At 46.6% G+C, this 23,584-nt stretch overlaps 2 protein-coding genes and 1 non-coding gene across 3 annotated transcripts in view; all 3 read left to right on the top strand.

The window, feature by feature from the left end:
- DOP1B (DOP1 leucine zipper like protein B) overlaps positions 1-3,708 on the top strand; it is a 92,560-nt gene extending 88,852 nt beyond the window's left edge. The window contains exons 36-37 of the mRNA XM_049785737.1: positions 2,100-2,229; positions 2,795-3,708. Of these exons, the coding sequence (XP_049641694.1) occupies positions 2,100-2,229; positions 2,795-3,049 (385 nt within the window). The 3' untranslated portion in view covers positions 3,050-3,708. The remainder of the gene's footprint in view (positions 1-2,099; positions 2,230-2,794) is intronic.
- Positions 3,709-13,317: 9,609 nt separating this feature from the next.
- MORC3 (MORC family CW-type zinc finger 3) overlaps positions 13,318-23,584 on the top strand; it is a 62,444-nt gene continuing 52,177 nt past the window's right edge. The window contains exon 1 of the mRNA XM_049785848.1: positions 13,318-13,380. Coding sequence (XP_049641805.1) covers positions 13,342-13,380 — 39 coding nt within the window. The 5' untranslated portion in view covers positions 13,318-13,341. The remainder of the gene's footprint in view (positions 13,381-23,584) is intronic.
- On the top strand, positions 16,432-16,537 carry LOC126026875 (U6 spliceosomal RNA). Its single transcript, XR_007502080.1, has one exon. It is a non-coding gene; the product is annotated as a U6 spliceosomal RNA (small nuclear RNA).

Genomic DNA, 23,584 nt, shown 5'->3' with positions numbered 1-23,584 from the left:
CAGAGCAAACTGTAACTTCTAAGCATCACTAGATGTGGCCTCAAAAGGGGTTGCTGAGAACACCCAAAATAGGTTCTCAGAAAAAGTGGAGTGGTTTACTTTCATTTCTGATTCTTTTGTGAAAGAAACTTTTATTTTGTTTGGGGGCCACACCCAGCAGCACTAGGGTTATTTCTGGTTCTATGCTAAAAATCACTCCTGATGATGCTCAGGGGACCATATGGTATGACAGGGATTGAACCCAGGTTAGCTATGTGCAAGGCAAATGCCCTCCCCACTGTACTCTATACTCCAGCCCCAAAGTCTTGATTCCTTCCTCCAGAGCAAGGCATGCGGGCTGTTTCCATATCCCAGCTATTTTTCTGACACTCAGTCATGCCACAACTAGGTATTGATCCTTTGGGATAGACATGTCTGTGTTGGAATTGGTACTTCAGACACTAATTTGTGGCATTGCTGGGTTATATTAGAAGACCACTGTTTAAAAAGAAACTGGTAAATATAAACAACCCTTAAAAAAAACTGGGAAGGGGGTAGAAAAAAACTGGGGGGCTGGAGCGGTGGCACAGTGGTAGGGTGTTTGCCTTGCACATGGCTGATCCAGGATGGACAGGCTCAATCCCCAGCGTCCTATATGATCCCCCAATCCAAGAATGATTTCTGAGCACATTGCCAGGAGTAATCCCTGAGCGTCACCATCACTGGGTGTGGCCCCCCAAAACAAACAAACAAACAAACAAAAAACCACCTGGGCCGAGCAATAGATGTGGCCGACCTGGGACGGACCCAGCTTTGAACCCCGGCATCCCTTATCCCCAAGCCTGCCAGGAGCAATTTCTGAGCAGAGCCAGGAGTAACCCCTGAGCGCCACCAGGTGTAGCCCAAAAACAACAACATCAACAAAATTAAAATTAAAAAAAAACTGTTTGGACCAGGTAAAAACTTAAAGATCTAGAGGACACACTTTGTATGAGGAGACCCCAAGTTCAATCCTTGTCCCTCCCCCCACCCCACCACTAAAGCATTGGTAGGTGAGACCCTGATGGCCCCAGCATCACTATGTCTGAAGAGTACCAAATAGGCTTGAGACTCGCCATTAAAGTCTCAGGAGCACCACATAAGTCTGAGGAGCACCACATAGGCCTAAGAACATCATTAGGTCTGAGAAGCACTATATAGACATCTCCCAAGTACAGAAGCATCATGGCCCCACAGTTTGACCAAATGTCTCCATAAATGATTTATCCCCCTGTTCCCTGTGTTCCTCCCTCAAAGAACTATTTGTTTTTAAAAGTAGGTTGTGACTGGAGAGAGAATACAGTGGGTATGGTGCATTCCTTACACACAGCTAACCTAGGTCCTAACACCCATTAGAGTCCCTTAAACCCCAACAGGAGTGATCCCTGAGCACATAGCCAAGAGTAGCCCTGGGTCCAGCAGTGTGTGGCCCAAGAACAAAAAGACAGAAATTAAAAGGATAAAAAGTAGGTCCTGAGGTACAGAAATACAAACCACGACATACTCATAATCGGCAAAAAGCAGAGCCCACATGTCTGTGAGTCAATGATGTTAAGCACCACTGAATATCTTTCCCATGAAGTACCCTTGTGCCTCAGCCCCATGACAGTAAACGATGCTGCACATGGAGGTTCCCTGTGAGCAAGTGCCAGAGACCTAAGGTAGACCGACGCAGGAGCATAAGACCAAGGGGTGGGGCGTATCTGGAGGATAATGTCTAGGGGCCGGAGCGATAGAACAGTGGGGAGGACACTTGCCTTGCACATAGCCAACCCGGGTTTGATTCCCGGTATCCCATCTGGTCTCAAGTACAGAATCGGGAGTAACTCCTGAGCATTGCCAGGTGTGGCCCAAAACCAAACACAAAAGAGGGACCAGGTTCCCATAGGGATGAGGAAAACAAGCCCCTCTTTGATGGTGGCGCTGAGGTGCTGCATTCTGGAACTCCTTTATTTCCAGCACTTTCCATGGCAGGAGTTGTTGAGTGTATGTGAGTGTCATCTCTGTAAATGTGTCGCCAAATCCCACCTCCTCCATCTGTGGGTGCCCAACCGGCCTGACCTGGGGTTTTTCCCATCCAGTTACAGGTGGGCCTTTGTTCCGGAAGTGGACACTGAGAGCCCAGCCTTCCTGCCCGACCTGGAGGAGGGTCCCCAGGAGTGCAAGCCCCATACTGTCCGGATCCTGGAGCTGCTCAGGCTGAAATACAGGGTAATTGCCCTCTAGAGTCCCAGATTTCTTTCCTAGGCAGACAGAGCAGGGTGAATGCCTCAGAAGGGATTTTGCGGGATGGCTTAGCCGCACCTCACCATCACTGTTCCCTCACTCCTCACCACAACCTGACCACACACCATCATGGCCTCAAGTCTGGAAACCCCAAATCATATAATAGTTTTCCCTCCAGACCCCATCCCATCCTTTCCAACAGAGAGCTGAGCCTGGGGGTGGGGGGTGGGGTCCAGGATCTCAGGGTGTTCTGGAATGACCTAGAACTTGAACTTGTGATTAGTGTTCAGGGTGAAGTTTCTGAAAGAATCTGCCCTACCGGCCAGAGCCATAGTCCAGTAGGAAGGGCACTTAGCTTGCACACAGCAGAACCAGGTTCGATCCCTGGCATCCCATATGGTCCCCCAAGCACTGCCAGGAGTGATTCTTCAGTGCAGAGACAGTGATCCTTGAGCACAGCTGGGATGCCCAACCCCCACCCAAAAAAAAAAAAAAAACCAAAACAAACACCTGGTTTCTTTCACCCTTCCATCTCATTTGTTTGATTCAGCAGGAAGTGGGCGGCTTGGATGAGCTCCCTCTGCAGAGGGAGTTCCCTCTCCTGCGCCAGCATTCCGTGTCCAGCCTGAAGCATTTGATGCCTTTCTTCGAGACGCTGAACTACGCCTTCAAAGCCCAGGGCCAGCTGCCTGCTGATGGGCCTGGCCGGCCGGCTTCATCCCTTCAAGTCTTAGCCAGCCAGAAGGCCCTCCAACAGCTGGAGGAATGTGTGGAGTTCGACTTCCTGGAGCATCTGGAGTGTTGACCTCAGAAGACAATCCAAGGGACACACCTGCCAGCAAGCACAATAGCTTCCACTGGTCCTGGAACAACCGTTTGGGTGTCTGGGTGCCACATGCTTGGACCCAGCCTGTGTGCGACCAGGACTATAAGATATGTCAGATTTTTTGGCCATTGGGGGTTGGGGGCCAGAGTGCGGAGCCCCCAGCCCCTGTGTTGGACGAGGACCAGCTTTCCGGACTGTCTTCTGAAGAAGACAGGAGGCTGGCTGATGCTTTGAATGTAGAAGGGGTCTGTGGGCCTGCAATCGTCTGCATCCTTGTGCCAGACTCTGACTGGAGTCTGCTTTTCCCTTCCAAGTTCTGTGAATAAAGTGAAGCCCAGACATCCTCCAGCAGGGCTCCTTTTTTGTACTACAGCAGGAAGCAGGAGAGAACCGAACACTGGTCTTGTAGATGAGCTTGTGGGCACCTGTCTCAGCTCTCTACAGAGCTAAGGTGGCCGGATGTTTTCTTTTTCACCTTTCATTTGTCCTTTAAAACATTGGCTTGAGGGACTGGAGAGACAGCATGAAGGGCTGGAGCAATGCCTGACACACACACAAATCCCTAGACTTGATGCCTGGCACTGCTGGGGAGGTCTAGACAAAGATGCAAAAATAAAAATGCTAATTTCGATGCTGCACCTGAAGACTAAGATATTTTTCTTTTCTCTTCGGCTTGGGGGCCACGCCCAGTGGTGCTCAAGGTTCACTCCTGGTTCTACATTCGGAAATCACTACTGGAGGGGCTCAGGGAACCACACGCGATGCCAGGATCGATGTCAGGTGGGTTGTCTGCAAGGCAAACACCGTCCCTGCTACACTATTGCCCCAGCCCCTAGGATATTTTTCTGAGCATAACAGTTGCCCCTTCCCACCAACTATTAAGCAGAGACAATCACTGAAGGGGAATCTCAGTTCTCTTTACTCCTGTCTCCAAAAATTAGGTGTTCACACAGGTCAGTAGTGGAAAGTGGACATGATTTGCCAAATCCAGACAGCAGCAACCTTGCTAGTATCTGGCCAGCACTTTCCTTTCACATCATTCGACAGAACCCCTACCCCTCTCAAGCCTCTTGTGGGGAACCAATCAGGGAAATTCCCTTTGGCTTGTCTTTGGTACCATCCTCTCAGGGATTTATCATTACTCAATAGAACCGAGCTTGTCACAGAACCTGTCCCTGCCTGCACACAGAAAAGCTGGCAGTGTGTCATCCCTTTTCCAAACCCTTCATCTGGGCTGCCTCCACTCCTCTGGGCTGTGTTTACATCCTCCCAGCAATCAGCACTTGTGAATGTGTGTCCAGGATTACACAGCAGGCTGGAAATGGTGTCCTGGGCTGTGCACAGGCCAGGGTTTCATCCCAGCATCCTGAACACCGCCATGTACAGCCCAACCATCCACCCCATCTCACACACACACATGCGTGCACGAACGCACACACATAAGGACTTGCACTTTGACATGGTCTGCTTGGTCTGGACACTAAGGGAGTTCTTGAGGTCCGCCGTGAAGATGCGTGCATGGAGTTAGCAATGGGGGTGGGGTGGAGGGAAACAGAGGCAATACTCAGAAGTGAGGGTGAACCTGAATTTGTTTATTGAAAATTACAGTGGGCTATTTTTTATTTGTTTATTTTGTTTTGTTTTGTTTTGGGGGGGTCACACCCGGCAGCTCTCGGGGGTTACTTCTGGCTCTACGCTCAGAAATCGCTCCTGAAAAAAAAAAAAAAAAAGAAAGAAATCGCTCCTGGCAGGCTCAGGGAACGATATGGAATTCAGGGATTCGAACCACCGTCCTTCTGCATGCAAAGCAAATGCCTTACCTCCATGCTATCTCTCCAACCCTACAGTGGGCTACTTAAGCAAGATTTTTGCAAGTCATAATTTTTTGTGGCATGTAAAAAAACTCAGCTGTTTTTCTGCAGAGTTAAACATACTTTCTTGTTAACAAAAGCTTAAATGTCAATATATTCTGCTTAATCTATAAACTTCTTTACAATAGACAGGTCTCAGGCCTTTTACTTTCAGGGCTTCAACAAATAACCACACTTCCTAAATCTCTTCTAAAGTCTAACTAAAAGACAGATTTTAATAAAAGGGGCAAAGTCTGGCTAAAAAAGACAAGCTTAATTAGAAGGGGGCAAATCTTTACCTGGGAAAAGCTTTCTTAACAGCCCATTGTTGCTTCCAGTCCAAACCTTGGATGTTATTTCCAAGGTAAAAGATTAGTAAATCATCAGAAGTCCCTATGCGTCAGATATTCCCAAAACAAACATTGCTTTCATCTGAGAGGACAGGGCTTAGCAGAGCAACAAGGCAAAGGAATGACTAACATTGATAGTTAAGTAAATAACTTAGTTATTTCAGTTTCAATATGTTTCTCTTGATGCTAAATTTTCCAGGTAGAGAGATATTTAGTCAAGGTCACATTAGCCTGTACTAATGATTTCATCTGGAGGTAAGTGCTCCAATTTATACATACTTAGCAATAGCAGAATGGAGATTCATATTTAGGCCAACTAAATGTTTGCAACTATCAATAAACTAAGATTGAGATATACCACAGCTTCTTGTTAGGGAAGCGATCTCTCTTTGAAGTCTTGTCTCAGTTAGCCATGCAGGACCATTCCACAGCAGGCCTACAGGTTTCCAGCTTCCTCTGAATAAACCCAGAGTACCACCAGGCATGGGCCCAGAAGCAAAATTAAAATGAGATGGAAGTGATGGCTTGAATTTAGTTGTGCATGTGTGTGTGTGTGTGAGAGAGAGAGAGACAGAGAGAGAGACAGAGAGAGTGAGTGAGTGAGTTGGGGTTGGGGGAGAGAGAGTTGGGGGTGGGGGAGATGGTTGGGCCATACCTGGCAGTACTCAGGAACAATCCCACTAAGCACAGCCTTGAGCACACCAACCTGCTGTGTAATCCTGGAACTACATTTGCAAGTGCTAATTGCTTGGAAGGTGTAATCAGCCCCTGGGAGTGGAGCCAGTCCAGATGAAGAGTTTGGGAAAGGGCTGACACACTGCAGCCCTCTGATTTAAAAGCTTTCAGGAAATGAAATAAAAGTGGCCTTTCTGCACCCTATGTTGGTGCTAGGGACCAGCCAAGGAGCTCACATAAAATACAGCACACACTAGTTTCACCACCCAGCTACCTTCCAGGCCCCTTGGGGCTGGGTGAATAAAACTACCCCCAGAGGGCCTGGAAGGTTGGGGGGTGCTGCAGTACAGAGTTGCACCCACAGAGCAGGGGTTACAAGTAGGAGTGAGCAGGGCCTTACTCCCCTGATGACTTTCCTGGCATGAGCTGTCTGTTCCCTTGGAGAGACAGGACTCTCTTTTTTTGGAGGGGCCACATTCGGTGGTGCTCAGGAGTTACTTCTGACTCTGAGCTCTCAGGAATCACTCCTAATGGGCATGGGAACCATATGGGATGCCAGGAATCAAACCTGCATAGGTTGCATGCAAAGCAAACACCCTCCCCACTGTGCTGTAGCACCAGCACCAAGGGACTGTGACTCTCTGAGCCTGCTGAAGCCAGTTCAACTCGAGGCACAGAGTCAGGAAATGAAACCTAGGGCTCTAGAAGATTCTGCAGCCAGGGGAAATGAAACAGGAAAAGAGCCAACGAAAGGTACTGATTGGTAGAGAGACACTGCTGAGTGTCACCCACACTCTTCTCACATCATCCCAAACCCAGGGCCATTCTCGACCCACATCCTGCATTCTTGAGGAGCCAGAGAGATAGCATGGAGGTAGGGTGTTTGCCTTGCTTGCAGAAGGATGGTGGTTCGAGTCCCAGCATCCCATATGGTCCCCCAAGCCTGCCAGGAGCAATTTCTGAATGTAGAGCCAGAAAGAACCCCTGAGCGCTGCCTGGTGTGACCAAAAAAAAAAAAACAAAAAAAAAAAAAACAAAAAATAATAATGCAAACATTTTATCCAGTTGAACAGAAATCACATCATGCTTAGGGTTGATGTCCCAATTTATTGCTAACTCAACTTTGTGTCTGGTGGAACATGTCCTTATCTGGTTGAACATTTGGACTCACCTAGTTCCTCTTTTTCAGCTGGATGGGGGGGGGCTTTAGTTCCTCTATTTCAACTGAACAGAGAGGGTGGGTAATTACAGGGTGGGTAAATTTGCGCTTTTATCTTTGGGCTAACACCCTCTGTCTAGGAAGAAGTTGTAAAGTAGAAAGTGTAAAAATATTTTACAGCGAGGGAGCTCTGGCCAGGAGGCTTCTGCTCTGTTCTTACAGAGGTCAGTTTGGGAAGAGAGAAAGTTCTGGAGTTCATGGGGACAGTTGCTCAACAGAGAGGATTGCGTAATGTCACTAGATTGGACACATAAAAAAGAGAAAACGGGCCAGAGAGATAGCACAGCAGTAAGGCATTTGACTTTCATGCAGGACAGTGGTTTGAAACCTGGTATCCCATATAGTCCCCTGTGCCTGCCAGGGGTGATTTCTGAGCCTTGAGCCAGGAGTAATCCCTAAGCGCTGCTGGGTGTGACCCCCTCCAAAAGAGAGAGAGAGAGAGAGAGAGAGAGAGAGAGAGAGAGAGAGAGAGAGAGAGAGAGAGAGAGAGAGAGAGAGAGAGAGAGAGAGAGAGAGAGAGAGAACAGTTAAGTTTCATTTACCACAATTAAACTTGAGAAACGAAACAAAGATAGAAGCACCGACCATGGGTTTTTTTTTGTTGTTGTTGTTTAGTTTTTTGCTTTTTTGTTTGTAACAAAACATTTTTTTTCGTGTTTTTGGGAAATCCATGGCTGTGTTCAGGAGTCACTCTTGGCAGTGCTCAGGGAATCCTCTGTGGTGCTGTGACTTGAATTGAGGTCAACCCTGGCCCTTAGCCCCTGTGCTTACTTTCTTGCCACCAACTGTGGGAATTTAAAGTTAGAGCTGGGCCTTCCCTTTCTAGAATAATAAGCCTCTGAACCAGCCAGGATTGTATCCTCTTCCAAGTTATCCAGACACAGATAGGTGGGAAATAAAGGAGAAGTTTATCCTTTAGCATCCTGACTCAAGAAGAATGGAGGAGGAGGAGGAAGAGGAGGCAAAAGAGAAAGAGGAAGAAGAGGAGGAAGAGGAGGAGGAGGAGGAAGAAGAGAAAGCAGGAGGAAGTAGTAGTTGAAGTTGATTCACACAGAAGGAAGAGGAGGAGGAAGAGAAAGAGGAAGAAAGAAGTAGTAGTAGAAGTTGATTACACTGGGGCCGGGCGGTGGCGCTGGAGGTAAGGTGCCTGCCTTGCCTGCGCTAGCCTAGGACGGACCGCGGTTCGATCCCCCGGCGTCCCATATGGTCCCCTAAGAAGCCAGGAGCAACTACTGAGCGCATAGCCAGGAGTAACCCCTGAGCATCACAGGGTGTGGCCCAAAAACCAAAAAAAAAAAAAAAAAAAGTTGATTACACTGAGCTGTAAATGAAAATTGTTATGACTTTTAGGAGAATTTATTGGGGGGAGATTTACTGGGGCCAAGGCTGGAGCATTAGAACATGCAGCACCTTGATTCTACATAGGGTCTCTCAAGTCCCACCAGGAGTGATTCCTGAGCACCGAAGGCCATGACACAAATAAGCAAAACAAACAAACCCACAACTGACCAAGTTGGAAACATGAGAATGTACTGCTTGACTTGTGTCTCCACTATTTCTGGAACCTGAATTCATCTTTGGTTCCAGACAGGGTCCCTCAAATCTTACCATGAGTGATCCCTGGGCCGGAGAGATAGCATGGAGGTAGGGCATTTGCCTTGCATGCAGAAGGACGGTGGTTCGAATCCCATATGGTTCCCCGGGCCTGCTAGGAGCGATTTCTGAGCATAAAGCCAGGAGTAGCCCCTGAGCGCTACCGGGTGTGACCCAAAAACAAAAATAAATAAATAAAAAAAGTGATCCCTGAGCACAACTGGCTGTGACACACACAAAACCACAACTGACCAAGTTGGAAACATAAAGATGTACTGTGTGGCTTGTGTCCTGTAAAATAAAATCCATGAGTTGTGAGTTATCCCAGGAACCATATTTCTAAACCCCACACAGAAGGGTCTAAAGATGTAGGGCAGCAGTAAAGAAATAATATACAAAGCCAGTCAGGAGAGTTAAGGAGTCAGTGACTTATAGCTTCTTCCTCATGGTGTCTCCTTGTGCCAAGCCACAACTGACTTTTCTTTATGATACCAATACCCAACTTTCAGGAGGGAGAAGGTTGAGAGTGAAACAAAAGTACCTCTCCAGGGGCTGGATCGATAAGGCATTTGTCTTGCAAGCAGCCAACACAGGACGGATGGTGGTTCAAATCCCAGCATCCCATATGATCCCCCGAGCCTGCCAGGAGTGGCTTTAGAGTGTAGAGCCAAGAATAACCCCTGAGTGCTGCCGGGTGTAACCCAAAAACCAAAAATAAAAAAGTACCTATCCAGGGCCTGAGAGATAGCAAAGAGGTAGGGCATTTGCACCTGGCTGACCCATTATGGACCCAGGTTCGATTCCCAGCATCCAAAATGGTGCCCTGAGCCTGTGATTTCTGAGTGCAGAGCCAGGAATAACCCCTGAGCACTGCTACCAGGTGTGGCCCAAAAACCAAAAAAAAAAAAAAAAAAAAAGAAGAAAAAAAGTACCTATCCAGTGGGCTTTTACATATCAAAGGAAGGGGTTTAAGGAAGGAGGGAATTGGGGGAATGTCTGTCTTGGACTAATAACTGGGTGTCATCCTACAGTGTCCCCACTATTTTTGGACAGTCATCTTTACAACTTCCCTTTACAGTCAGACCAATCCACCCTAGTGCAGTGTCTTGAGTCCATCTAAAATTTGTTGGACCCGGGCTAGAGTGATAGCACAGTGGGTAGGGCATTTGCCTTGCACATGGATGACCTTAGTTCAAACCCTGACATCCTATATGGTTTCCTAAGCCTGCCAGGAGTGATTTCTAAATACAGAGCAAGGGGTAACCCATGAGCACCACTAGGGATGGCCCAAACACTCCCCTCCCAAATAAAATAAAACTTGTTGATCTCTTTGACAGTTCAGCACTTCAGGCCCATATAGAGATGGTCATGTGATTGTGCAACCCCCGTGTCATAAGGATGTCATAAGGATGAGCATGTGATATGTAGCCCTGGCCATGGGAAAGAACAAGAGACCATTTATTACACTGTACTGTTTGGCCTTGAGTACTGTGGGGCGACATGCGACTGCATCATTGTGCTCTATGGAAGTGAAAGTTTGCGTATGATAGAAACAGCAACAAAATGCAGAAGAAGCAGGTAGGAGCAGTGGCACAAGCGGTAAGGCGTCTGCCTTGCCTGCACTAGCCTAGAACGAACCGCAGTTCGATAACTCTGCGTCCCATATGGTCCCCCAAGTCAGGAGCGATTTCTGAGCGCATAGCCAAGAGTAACCCCTAAGCGTCACTGGGTGTGGCCAAAAAAAAACAAAACAAAAAGAAATGGGCAATTTCCTGTAAACAACCTCCCACTTCCCCTCCAATTTTCTGCTTCACTTGTACTTTTTGTCTTCATCTGCTAGTGCTCAGAGGTCATGCTGGTGGCTCAAGGGATTCTGTCTTGTCAAGGACTAAACTGGGATTGGCCATATGCCAGGGAAGCGTGTTACCCCCTATGCTATCTCTTTAGGCCTGGGAAAAAATACAAAAATATACCTTTAAACCAGCTTAGTATGATAGCCTCAGATGTCTGTGCCACATTTATTCTGTGTGAGCATGAGGTTATGGAACCCCACAGTCTATGACACAGTTGTGTTCTAAGGTGGGAAGAAGTCAAGGCTGGAGAGCACAGTGGGCAAGTTTCAGATCCCTCACACTCCATATGGTCCCTTAAGGAGTGATCCCTAAACCAAGCCAGCAGATCCTGAGTACTTCTGGGTGTGCTCTCCGATTAAAAGTGGATCTTATTTTTTGTTTGGTTTTGGTTTTGGACCACACTTGGGTGCGCCTAGGAGATACTACTGGCTCTGCTCTCAGAAATTGCTCCTGACAGGCTCAGGGAACCATATGGGATGCCAGGAATAGAACCGGAATCTGTCCTGGGTCAGCCACATGCCAGGCATGTGGCCCTACTGCTATGCTATCACTTCGGTCCTAAAAGCAGATTTTAAAAGGGGATTGAGAATTTGTGTGCATAGTATGTGTATATGAAAACTGTTGAGTCTGATGGTGTTTTAACGAATTCCCAAAGGATGTAGATTTCCCAAACCACAGAAATTGGGGCCAGAGCGATAGCACACTGGGTAGAGCGCGTTTGCCTTGCATGTAGCTGACCTGGGATCAACACGAGTTGGATCCTCAACATCCTATATACCGTATTTTCCGGCGTATAAGACAACTTTTGAAACAAAAAAAGTCAACCGAAAATCGGGGGTCGTCTTATACGCCGAGTATATAAACAAAACAAAAAAAAATCAGGCCGCAGAGTTTCCAAATCTTTTTCTTGGGGGCTCCCAAACAGTACTCAGAAGATGTGGGGGCCACTTCTGACAAAACTCAGCTAACCGTGTTGGTGGTTCAGTGCTAAGGTCCGAGGATGGGGTGTTGTTTAGTTCATGTAGTGGAGGAGATTAACTGACCCACCTGGGAATTGCCAGAAAAGGTGCCTATGATAAGGGACCAATCACTGCAAGGCTGCTCAGACCGCCTCTCTAACTCAGCCAATCCAAGCAGGCATTTTATGCATGCAAAATAGACAATGTTCTGTACTGGATCTACATTGTCAAAACCTGCTCAGATTGGCCAGAGTCAGAGAGGAAGTCTATTCCAGTAGAACCTTTGAACCTTTGCTTGTTGTGATTGGCTCACTGTGGTACATACAGTTGCAGCACAGGAACGTTCTGTCTGATACAGCAAATATAGGCCTAAACCTATGTTTTAACTGCAAAACTAGGGGGTCGTCTTATACACCGAAAATACTGTAGTCCCCTGAGCCTGCCAGGAGTGATTTCTGAGCACAGAGCCAGGAGCAACTCTTGGGCACTACCAGGTGTGGTCCCAAAACCAAAATAAATAACTAAATAATAAACCCACAGAAATAAATTCTGTTCTAGTTCTGGAGGCCAGATATAAAAAATGAGTTTTCCTGGAGATAAATATAGGTGTCTTTGTTTTTTCCCCTAGGTAAGAGTCCCTGCTACAGCATTGTCAAAAAAAGTTGAAAACTTGAGCTGGTTCTCTTGATTTTATATATATATATATATATATATATATATATATATATATATATATATATATATATTATGTTTAAATATAAGTATGTTTATATATATGTTTATATTTATTGTATATTAAATACGTTTAAATATAAGTATGTTTATATATATGTTTATATATATATATATAATACAACCACTTCATGTTCCTAAATAGTAGGATTATGTAAAAACATCTTGGTTCGAGGCCGGAGAGATAGCATGGAGGTAAGGCATTTGCCTTTCATGCAGGAGGTCATCGGTTCAAATCCCGGCACCCCATATGGTCCCCCGTGCCTGCCAGGAGCAATTTCTGAGCCTGGAGCCAGGAATAACCCCTGAGCACTGCCGGGTGTGACCCAAAAACCACAAAAAAAAAAAAAAAAAAAAAAAACCATCTTGGTTCCCCAAGGGGTTGCAAATGGAAAAAAATTGCTTATGCCTGGGCACACCCAACAGTGCTCAGAGGTACTCATGGTTATGTGTTCAGAAATCACTTCTGGCAGAGTAAAGCAAATGCCCTACTCGCTGTGCTGTCTTTAGTTCAGGGTCCACTTCTTTTTTTTTTGTTTTTTTGTTTTTGTTTTTGGGTCACACCCGGCGGCGCTCAGGGAGGGGTTCCTCCTGGCTCTGTGATCAGAAGTGACATCTGGCAGGCTCGGAGGACCATATGGGATGCGGGGGATTTGAACCACCATTGGTCCTGCCTGGGTCGGCCGCATGCAAGTTTTCTTTGCACAGTTTAACATACCGCTGTGCTCTCTCGGCCCCCACTTTCGGCTTCTAACTCGAAACCCTCCAGCGGGGCTGCAGCAGCTACCCGGGCGGGATCCGCTCACTCATGCGCCCTCCCCGAGCCCGGGAGCGAGCCACCACCCACCCCACACACCCATCCAGCATCCCTTCATCCCAACCTGCACCGCACCTGGCCCGCTTGAGCAGGAGGACCACGCCTCGGGCTGCAGGCGGAAGTAGGCGGGATCCGCCTAAGCCACGCCCCGGAAGTAGGCGGGACAGCCCCTTCTTAGCCGGGCTGCGGCGGAGGCCGGTCCTGGCTTTGTAGCGCGCTCAAGATGGCGGCGCAGCCTCCCAGCGGGATCCGCCTCAGCGCGGTGAGCCTCAGCGTCGCGAGGCGAGGGGTGGAGCGGGCCGGGTCCCAGGAGGGAGGGCGGGCGGGCAGGCGGGCCAGCGACTGGGGGGGCCGGCAGTGGGCGGTGGCGGCTCGGCGGCCGGGCCGGGCTGGCTGGGCTGGGCAGGGGTCGGGGGCGGCCATGGCGCTCGCTCGGCTCGGCTCGGCTCGGCTGTGGAGCGGCGCGGCGCGGGGCGCAGGCAGGGCCGGGCCGGGCCGCGCCGCAGCAGCGGCGGGCCCCGGGCTCGGCTTGAGCGAGGTTCCTGTTTTGCCCGGGCAGCCGCGGGGCGGGGCGGGCCGGGGAAGCGGCTCCTCCTCCTCCTCCTCCCCAGTCCGTTCTTCCTCTTCCTCCTCCTCAGGGCCGTGGAGCTCACGCCCCGCGGACCCGCGCGCCGGGCCGGAAGGGACCGGCCGTGACCGGTCCCACCTGCCCGGACCCGGTCCTGTCTGGTCCAGTCCGGCCCTACCCGGCTCTGCCCCGGGATGCCGCGTTCCCCCCCGGTATTCCAGGCGGCCGATTTTCCCGGGTCCCCGCCAGCCCCGGGTGTGCGGTGCTTGCTGAATGGTGGCTTGGGTTGTGCGGGAACCCTGCGGGCGCTGGCAGGTGCCCCAGAACCGCCCGCCCCCTCCCAACGCGCTGAAGTGGCGGGGTGCGGGTCCCACCCCGGGGTGCCTCCTCGGAATTCCTCCACCCCACCCCACCCCACGCTCCCCAGCGCAGGCCTTGCGGGCGTGGCCTCCCCGTCCCCGTCCCCGTCCCCATCCCCATCCACTCCACTCCTGCCAAAAAGTAGTTGGTTGGGTTTTGTGCCATGCGAAAGGCTAGAGTCCAGTCCAAGCCGTGGCCCCTGGCCTGGCAGGCGCTTGGAGGGATGCATGGTGTCCCCGGCCGCTTTCATTCATTCATTCATTCATTCACTCACTCATTCTTTTCTACCACCCCCCCTCCCCCAAACACGCTGGCCCCTGTGTTCTCTCACCCCACCCCCTGGCTGCGACTTTCCTACCTGGTGGGTGTGTCCTGGGTGTCCCAGCGCTTTGCCTTTATTTATTTTCGAAACCGCTTGGTAACTTATAGAGTTTCACTTTTTTTTTTTCTTATGAGGAGCGGATGGGGAAGCGGGTCTGAAAAAAAAAATCAGCTCTCCCCCCCCCCCCGGTCTATTTGTATTTTTGACCACTTTTGTCTTTATTTTTGGGCCACACCGGGCGGTGCTCAGGGGTTACTCCTGGCTGTCTGCTCAGAAATAGCTCCTGGCAGGCACGGGGGACCATATGGGACACCGGGATTCGAACCAACCACCTTTGGTCCTGGATCGGCTGCTTGCAAGGCAAACGCCTCTGCTATCTCTCCGGACCCTTTTTTTTTTTTTTTTTTTCTTAATGGGGCAAGGTTACTACTGCTTTGTGAAGGTACTTTGCATGTCTGAGTAAAGGTCCTTTGGTTATGCTGTTGGCTTATTCAGCGGGTTTTTTAGTTGTTTTCATAGAGAGCCACCTTTGTTCCCTCCCTCCCTCCTCTTCCGTCCTCCTCCCCCTCCCTCCCTTCTTCCCCTTCCTTCCTTGCTCCCTCCCTCCCTTCCTTCCTTCCTTTCCTTACTTGCTCCCTCCCTCCCTCCCTTCCTTCCTTTCCTTCCTTTTCTTTTGAGCCATACATAGTACGAGTAGGTTGCCTGCCTTGCTTGCAGGCAATCCCCACCCCGTGCCCCTCCTCCGAGATCTCTGATCAAAGTGCCTGAAGTAATAACCCCTGAGCACTGCCAGATGGGCTCAAAGAAAAAACAACAAAACGACAAAAAAATTCTCACTGGCTGGATACTGTTTATTATTTGTTCCCCTTCACCCTAGCCCCAGATTTTAGTTTAAAGTTCCCTCCCATATTGTATTAGATTCAGAAAACCCTTAGTAGACAGAGAGGAGAACTGGACCTGGGTTTCCTTTTACTAAATTGCCATTTCTGACCTCAGGGTTGAGGAGAGAAGGGAGCAGAGAGATAAGGGTGCAAGGCAGTCTTGTTAGCTGGCTCTCCTGGATCGCAGCTGTTCCTGTGTTAAATCTTAGTTGCATGAAGCCTTTGATGGATCTTCCATCTGCAGCTTCTGGATGGAATGCCATGAGCTCTCAGGCTTCAAGACAGCAGTGGTTCCCAGGCCAAAGCTAGCTTGCCACCTGTCTTGTATGCTTACAAGCTAAAAAAGATTCAGAAATAGGAAAAAAATTCAGAGGACAGTTTTGTGGCAAGAAAATTGTACGAAATAGATTGCACGAATTAGTTTTCATAAACGAAATGTCATTGGAATATAACCATGTTTGTATATGTTCTCAAAAACTCAGAAGCACGAGGGGTGAATGAGTTTGGGGGCCGGAGGATAGTACAGCTAATAGGGTGTTTGCCTTGTATGCAGACAAGCTATATTTGATCTCTGACCTCCATGTGGTCTTCACTAGCACTGACAGCAGGAATTCCTGAGTGCAGAGCCAGGGCAGCACGGGGTATAGCCCAAAAACAGAAAAAATAATTTTTTTAATATTATCTGGGCCAGTGGAGAGGCATTTGCCTTGCACACAGGCAACTTGGGTTCAGTCCCTGGCATCTCATGGTTCTGAGCCACACTAGGAGTGATTCCTGAGTGCAGAGCCTGGTAAGCCCTGAATACAGCCAGATGTAGCCACTACCCCCTCATTTTACCCTCATGTTTTTTTTTTATCTCCTTGTTTTATGTTACTTTTTTGGTTTTTTGTTTTGGGTTTTTTTTTTTTTTGGTCACCTGGTGACGCTCAGGGGTTACTCCTGGCTATGTGCTCAGAAATCCCTCCTGGCTTGGGGGACCATATGGGATGCGGGGATGGGGGTGGGGGGAATCAAACAATGGTCCATTCCAGACTAGCGCCTGCAAGGCAGACACTTTACCGCTCCACACCACTGCTCCGGTCCTTATTTTACTTTTAATTTATTTTTTAGTTTGTTCTTTATGGGCTGCACCTAGCAGCGCTCAGGAGTTACTCCTGGCTCTGCTCAGAAATCACTCTTGCCATGCTCACTTCGGCAGCACATTAACTAAAATTGGAACAATACAGAGAAAATTGCATGGCCCTTGCTCAAGGATGACACACACAAATTCGTGAAGCGTTCCATTTAAAAAAGAAAAGAAAAGAAATCACTCCTGGCAGACTCTGGGGACCATATGGGATACCGGAGATCAAATCTGGGTTGGCCACGTGCAAGGCAAATACCCTACCCACTGTACTATTTTACACACACACACACACACACACACACACACACACACACACACACACACACACACTACTATTAAACATACCACCCACCCTCATTACTATTTTTTTTTTTACTTTATTTCTGGACGGAGCTTAGGAGGGATGGGGTTGGACCATGCAGTAGATCTGGATTTCTCATTTGCAGAGCCATGTGCATTGTATTATCTCCCTGGCATTGCCTCAGATACATTTTGTGGAGGGCACACCCTCAGGACCCTCACGGTTCTAGCTCTACACTCAGGTATCACCCCTGTCAATGCTTGGGGGGACCATATGTGATGCAGGGTTTCATATCTTGGTCAGCTACATGCAAGGCAAATGCCTTACCACTGTGCCCCATATTAAGTGAAATGCTGATATTGCTTTATGGCAGCTTTCTAGAAATCTTGCTGTGGATTTAACCTTTTCTCTCATCTTTCCAATGTTTGTCACATTCCTTTGAATAAAATTCTAGAATGATGCTATTGTGCTATTCATAAAAGAGCTAGTGGTGTATTTTCTTGTATAGCTTTTTGTTTTCCTGGAAGTTAATAATTATATTTGTTTGCTTTTTCTCTGTACTGATTATTTCATGCAAACTTTAGTAGAACTGTAAAATCTTTTCCAGATGTATTCAAACAAACCCAATATTTTCAGTAGTGATTTGGGAACTTCCCTTTATCAGTTTTATCTTTCTCCCTATTTTTTTTTTCTTTTTGGTGTTGAGGGGCACAGCCAGTGATCTCAGGGAGCACTTCTGAGTCGACAGAAGTGTGGGCCCGGAAAGATAGCACAGCGGTGTTTGCCTTGCAAGTAGCCGATCCAGGACCAAAGGTGGTTGGTTCGAATCCCGGTGTCCCATATAGTCCCCCGTGCCTGCCTGGAGCTATTTTTGAGCAGACAGCCAGGAGTAACCCCTGAGCAATGCCGGGTGTGGCCCAAAAACCAAAAAAAAAAAAAAAAGACAGAAGTGTTCATAGGTACTTCTGTGTGTAGCTCAAGTTATCTGGTGGCCGCATGCAGAAGTAGGTGCCTTATCTGTACTTGTACTGTTCCTCCGGCACTTTCCCATTTTGATAAATTGTCATCACGCTCTCCGCGCTCTCCCTTGTTTGGATTTTTTTCCCTGACAGACACTGGAACTTCCTAAACCTGGACTTTTGTCTGAAGGATGGTATAAGACTCCCACCTCCACGAGTGGTTTGAAATGAGATCAGTGAGTGTGGATAGGGAGCCTGGGCCTGCCAGGAACACTTACTTAGTAGATGTCCTATTAAGTGGCTTTGGTGGATCCTGTCTGTCCTTCTCAAAACAGGTAGTTTTCTGAGACTAGAGTATATGGCTTAAAAATACATTTTAGGGGTCAGAGTGGTACCACAGCAGTAAGGCTTTTTGCCTTGCATGCGCCTGACCCAGGACCAACCTATGTTTGATTCCTGGCATCCCATATGGTCCCCCAAGCCTTCCAGGAGCAATTTCTGAGTGCTGAGCCAGGAGTAACCTCTGAGCACCACCAGGTGTGGCCCAAAAACAAAAAAAATATTTATTTGGGGTGTGCTAGAACAGCAGGCAAGGGGCTTATTTTGTATATGTCAGAGCCGTGTTTGATTCCTGACAACACCCCCTTTGGTCTGCAGATCTTGCCAGGAGAGATCCCCGAATGCAGAACCAGGAGTAATAATCTCTGAGTGTAGTTAGGTGTGGCCCAAAAAATGAGCCCTAAACCTCATTATTGTCAGGCCGGAGAGATAGCATGGAGATAAGGCATTTACCTTTTATGCAGAAGGTCATCGGTTCAAATCCCGGTGTCCCATATGGTCCCCCGTGCCTGCCAGGAGCAATTTCTGAGCACTGCCGGGTGTGACCTAAAATCCACAAAAAAACAAAAACAAAAAAACTCATTATTGTCATTTATTTTATTTTATTGTCATTGCTTTTAAATATGTTTATGGTTCTCTTGTTCTTTGTTGAACATATAATTTGGCTGCATCTATAGTCTAGATTTGGAATAATTTCTTTCAGAATACTTGGGGGGGGGGATTCCTGCTTCTGTACTCAGGAATATTCCCGACAGCCCTACAATTGTAGGGACCAGATCAGTAATACAGTGGGTAGGACACTTGTTTTGCACCCAATCGACTCAATTTTAATCCCCAGCACCCCATATGATCCTCCAAACCCACTAGGAGGTTTTTCATTATTTGCACATAGGAGACCCATGAATTTTTTTTTTTTTGTGAATTTGACCTCTAGGTACGTCCTGTAAATGGAATCACTTTTGGTGGGGGGTGTGTGTTTTTTTTGTAATTGGCTTACTTAGCATAGTGTCCTTAAGTTTCTTTCTTTCTTTTTTTTTTTTTTTTTTTGGTGTTTGGGCCACACCCGGTGATGCTCCTAGCTATGAGCTCAGAAATTGCTCCTGGTTTGGGGGCCCATATGGGACGCCTGGGGATTGAAATGTGTTCCATCCTAGGCTAGCTCTGTCCTAGACTAGCGCATGCAGGGCAGATATGCCTTACGCTTGTGCCATGAATTTTTGTGTGTTAATTTTGTAGCCTCCCATCTTAATATATAAATTCCTCATTTCTGGAAACTTTTTTTTTGCTTTTTGGGCCACACTTGGTGGCACTCAGGGGTTATTACTCCTGCTGTATGCTCAGAAATTGCTCCTGGCAGGCTCGGGGGATCGCTCCAGCCCCAAGTGTCATCTTTTGTAGCATGCCAGAATTTTCTTCCCTATATGAGTCTGAATACTACTACTTCATCTTAGTTCTGCCAGTTTCTCAACTGTTTTTGAATCCTGTCCCTTTCTGACTTGTTTTCTTCCTGTAGCCCCCTAGTTTGGACCACAGTCTTTCATTTCTGCAGTTGCACTGATCTCAGTGTTCACAGCTAGGCCAACTAGTCTTCAGTTGAGTAAAACTGATCAGCACTACATTTTGTTTGACCACTAATTCATCATTGGTTAGATTATTTCTGCCTGTTAGCAATGTAAATAATGCTTTAAACATGTTTACTAATTTCTTCTCAAGATCCTACTTCAGTTCTTTTTTTATGTAATCCAGAATTGGAATGGCTGGGATCCAATGGTGTACTGGACTCGAAGATGCACAGGACTGGCTGTACCGCCTGCATCTTCCTCCCCGTTTTTTGGGTCACACCCTGTGATGCTCAGGGGTTACATAAGACAACCTGTCAGTAGATTGTCTTTACATTGTTTCCAGGTTGTCATGTATAGTAGTTTTAAATTTTGATACAAGTTAATTTTGTTTTCCATGCTTTAGGTGTCAAATTTAAATTCTTGCCAAATTTGGGGCCGGTGAGGTGGCACTAGAGGTAAGGTGTCTGCCTTGCAAGCGCTAGCCAAGGAAGGACCACAGTTCAATTCCCCAGCATCCCATATGGCCCCCCCAAGCCAGGGGCAATTTCTGAGCACTTAGCCAGGAGTAACCCCTGAGCATCAAACGGGTGTGGCCCGAAAAACCAAAAATAAATAAATAAATAAATAAATAAATAACCCGAATTCTTGCCAAATTTAATGAAACATTCCCCTAGGTGGTTTTCCTTAAGAGTTGACTTAATTCGTGAGCTGGAGCTGCTAGGGCATTTGGTGTTGTTTGAGCTGCATTTCAAATAGAAATAATCTATTCTTTGATCTATTTTGAAAGTTGTCATGGGTTTCTTGATGGCAACTGTATTGAATCTTTATAATCTTTGAGTAGTATTGCCATTTTCATGTATATTCTCCCAATCAATGAGCAGAAATGTGTTTCTACTTCCTCATATTCTTTGTTATTTATTTAGTGTTTTGTAGTTTTCTTTGTATAGGTCTTTCATCTCTTTAGTTAAATTGTTTCCTAGGTACTTGGTTTTCTTTCTCTTTTTTTTTTGGGGGGGGGGGTTTGGATTACACCCGGCGATGCTCAGGGGTTACTCCTGGCTGTCTGCTCAGAAATAGCTCCTGGCAGGCACGGGGGACCATATGGGACACCGGGATTCGAACCAATCACCTTTGGTCCTGGATCGGCTGCTTGCAAGGCAAATGCCGCTGTGCTATCTCTCCGGGCCCAGGTACTTGATTTTCTGCAGCACAGTTGTGAATGTACTTTTTTTTTCTTTTTTAAATAAACTAACCTTTTTTTCTATTTCATTGTTTGCACATAGAAAAACTATATATTTTTGTGTTTCTCAATGCTATGGCAAGTACTCCCAGTACTGGATTAAAGTGGGCAACCTTGTCTTGTGCCTAAAGGACTTTAGGGCTTTTAGTTTTTTACCACTGAATCTGCTGTTTGCTATGGACTTGTGGTAAATGGCTTTGACTGTGTTGAGGAAAATTCCTTCAGTTCCAATTCTGTTAAGACCTTTTTTTTTTTTTCTTTATTTGTTTTGGGGTCATACCCAGTGATGCACAGGGGTTACTCCTAGCTCTGCTCTCAGGAATCCTTTCTGGTAGGCTGGGGGAACCATATGGGATGTCAAGGAACAAACCTGGGTTGGCTGTGTGCGAGGCAAATGCCCTACGGGCTGTACTCTGGCCCTGGTTGAGAATGTTTATGGGACACATGGGACGCTGGGATTTGTACCAACCACCTTAGGTTCCAGGTCGGCTGCTTGCAAGGCAAACACTGCTGTGCTTATCTCTCTGACCCCTGTTTTTTGAGAATTTTTATTATCAACATTTTATATCATGAATTTATGTATGCTAAATCTTGTCAGATGCTTTGTCTATATCTAGTGATATGATCATATACTGTTTTCTTTTATTGATATGGAATATTAGATGTATTGACTTGTATATTCATTCCACCTTTGCATTCCTGGAATGAATCCCACTTGGTCATGGTGTCTTTTTTTTTTTTGTGTTTTTTTTTTTTTTTTTTTTTTTTTTTTGTCAGTTGTTGGATTTTATTTCTTAGTATTTTGTTTGTTGATTTATTTTTTATTTTTTATTTTTTTTGGTTTTTCGGACCACACCCATTTGATGCTCAGGGGTTACTCCTGGCTAAGCGCTCAGAAATTGCCCTTGGCTTGGGGGAACCATATGGGACCCCAGGGGATCGAACCACGGTCTTTCCTTGGCTAGCGCTTGCAAGGCAGACACCTTACCTCTAGCGCCACCTCGCCGGCCCCTTGATTTCCTAGTATTTTATTGAGAATTTTTGCATCTGTGTTCATTGGGCATAGTGGTCTGTAATTCCTTTTTTTGGGGGAGGCCTCTGCTTTTGATATCAGGATAATAATAGTTGCTTCATAGAAGCTATCTGGAAGTGTTTCTGTTTCTTCAATTTCCAGAGTCTGAAAAGGATGGCCAGTAGGTCTTTATAGAGATGTGAAAAAACTCACTACTGAATTCATCTGGGTCTGGGTTTTTGTTTTGCGGGGAGACTTTTAACCATTTAGATTTCTTCAAGAATGATAGGTGTTTTCAAGTATTCCATATCTTCTTGGTTCAGCCTGGGGAGGTTATTGGAGTCCAAGAATGTATCCATTTCTTCTAGATTCTCTTATTTCACAACGTAAAGATCTTCAATTTAACCACTGATGATTCTTGGAATTTCTGTGGTATTCTGACCTCTCTCATTTCATTTCTGATTTGGTTTATTATCTCTTATCTCTTGATGAGTTTTGCTAATAATTTATTTCTCAAAAGAAACAGTTCTTGGTTTCATTGATTTTTTTTGTCTGTTTTTCTTTCCCAGTGCATTGATTGCTGCTCTAAGTTTCATTATTTCTTCTTCCTTTGTTGATTATTTTCTAGTTTCTTAAGTTTTGCAGTTGTTGTGTAGTTAGGTTATATTTCCTTCTTGATGAATGCTTGCTTAGCTGTGAACTTTGCTATTAACGTTTTTGCTGCATCCATAAGAGAGAATGAATTAAGAAGTTCACAGAGCTCCTGGCCAAATGATTGTGCTTGGGAGGGGCTGGGACTGGCAGATCTAGTTGATGGCTTTCTGCTGTTACATTCTCAGGGAAATTAGGGTGCTGGAAAAGGCTTCTGGGAAGAACTAGAGACTGTTTGAATTAGACTGTTCTGTGTGGAGAGTCTAATTTACTGGATTCAGGAAGTCCTGGTTCTATATACTCCAGTTAGAAGAGTGCTCTTCTCTTCATTGCATTGAAAGATTGGGTAGTCTACCAGAAGACTGGATAGAGGAAAGGTAGGCTTCCTTCTGACACTGCAGTGAACTTGATCTCTGATTGGCATGATTCTAGGGCTTATCATAGTAGGCACTTTCCCTTCATTAATAAAAAGAATGTGTTCATAGGAACCCAGGGCTAGGTAGGGGTGTGGCTCAGTGGCCCAACACAAACTTTCAATTGTGAGGTCTGGATTTGAACCATGGCATAGCAAACAAAACAATGAAAATTAAAAATTGTATAAAAATGTTCATGAAAATGTCAAACTGCAGTCTTTAAAATTTTTAAGTGATTTAATTTTTATTAAGTATGATAATTTTATAATAATATATATAATATTTTTATTATTAAGATTTATTAAGTGATTTAATTTTATTATGTATTGAAAGGGGAAAGAGACAAGTTGAGAGAGAGAAGAGAGGAGTGAGGAGAGAGAACCTGTTCCAAAGAGGAGAGGTCCGAGGAAGTAAAAGAAAAGAATTTCATCCCCCATTGGTGTTTTTCTACAACTAGTCTGCATTACTTGGGAATTCTTAATTGGGGGGGAGTGACACTCAGCAGTGCACAGGGGCTACTCCTGGTTCTGCATTCAGAAATTTCCCCTGGCAGGCAAGAGGGACCATATGGGATGCTGGGATTTGAACCACCATCTATCCTGGGTCGGCTGCATGCAAGGCAAACCTCTTACTGCTGTGCTATTGCTCTGGTCCCATTACTTGGGAATTCAGATAGTTCCTTAAGGAGAGCAATCAGCTGACTCCCTGCTGTATCAGTGTGAACTGTTATTT

This window comes from Suncus etruscus, chromosome 13 (genome assembly GCF_024139225.1).
Source record: "Suncus etruscus isolate mSunEtr1 chromosome 13, mSunEtr1.pri.cur, whole genome shotgun sequence".
Classification (NCBI taxonomy): domain Eukaryota; kingdom Metazoa; phylum Chordata; class Mammalia; order Eulipotyphla; family Soricidae; genus Suncus; species Suncus etruscus.
The sequence above is the reverse complement of the archived record's forward strand: the minus strand, read 5'-3'. Positions and strand labels throughout refer to the sequence as shown.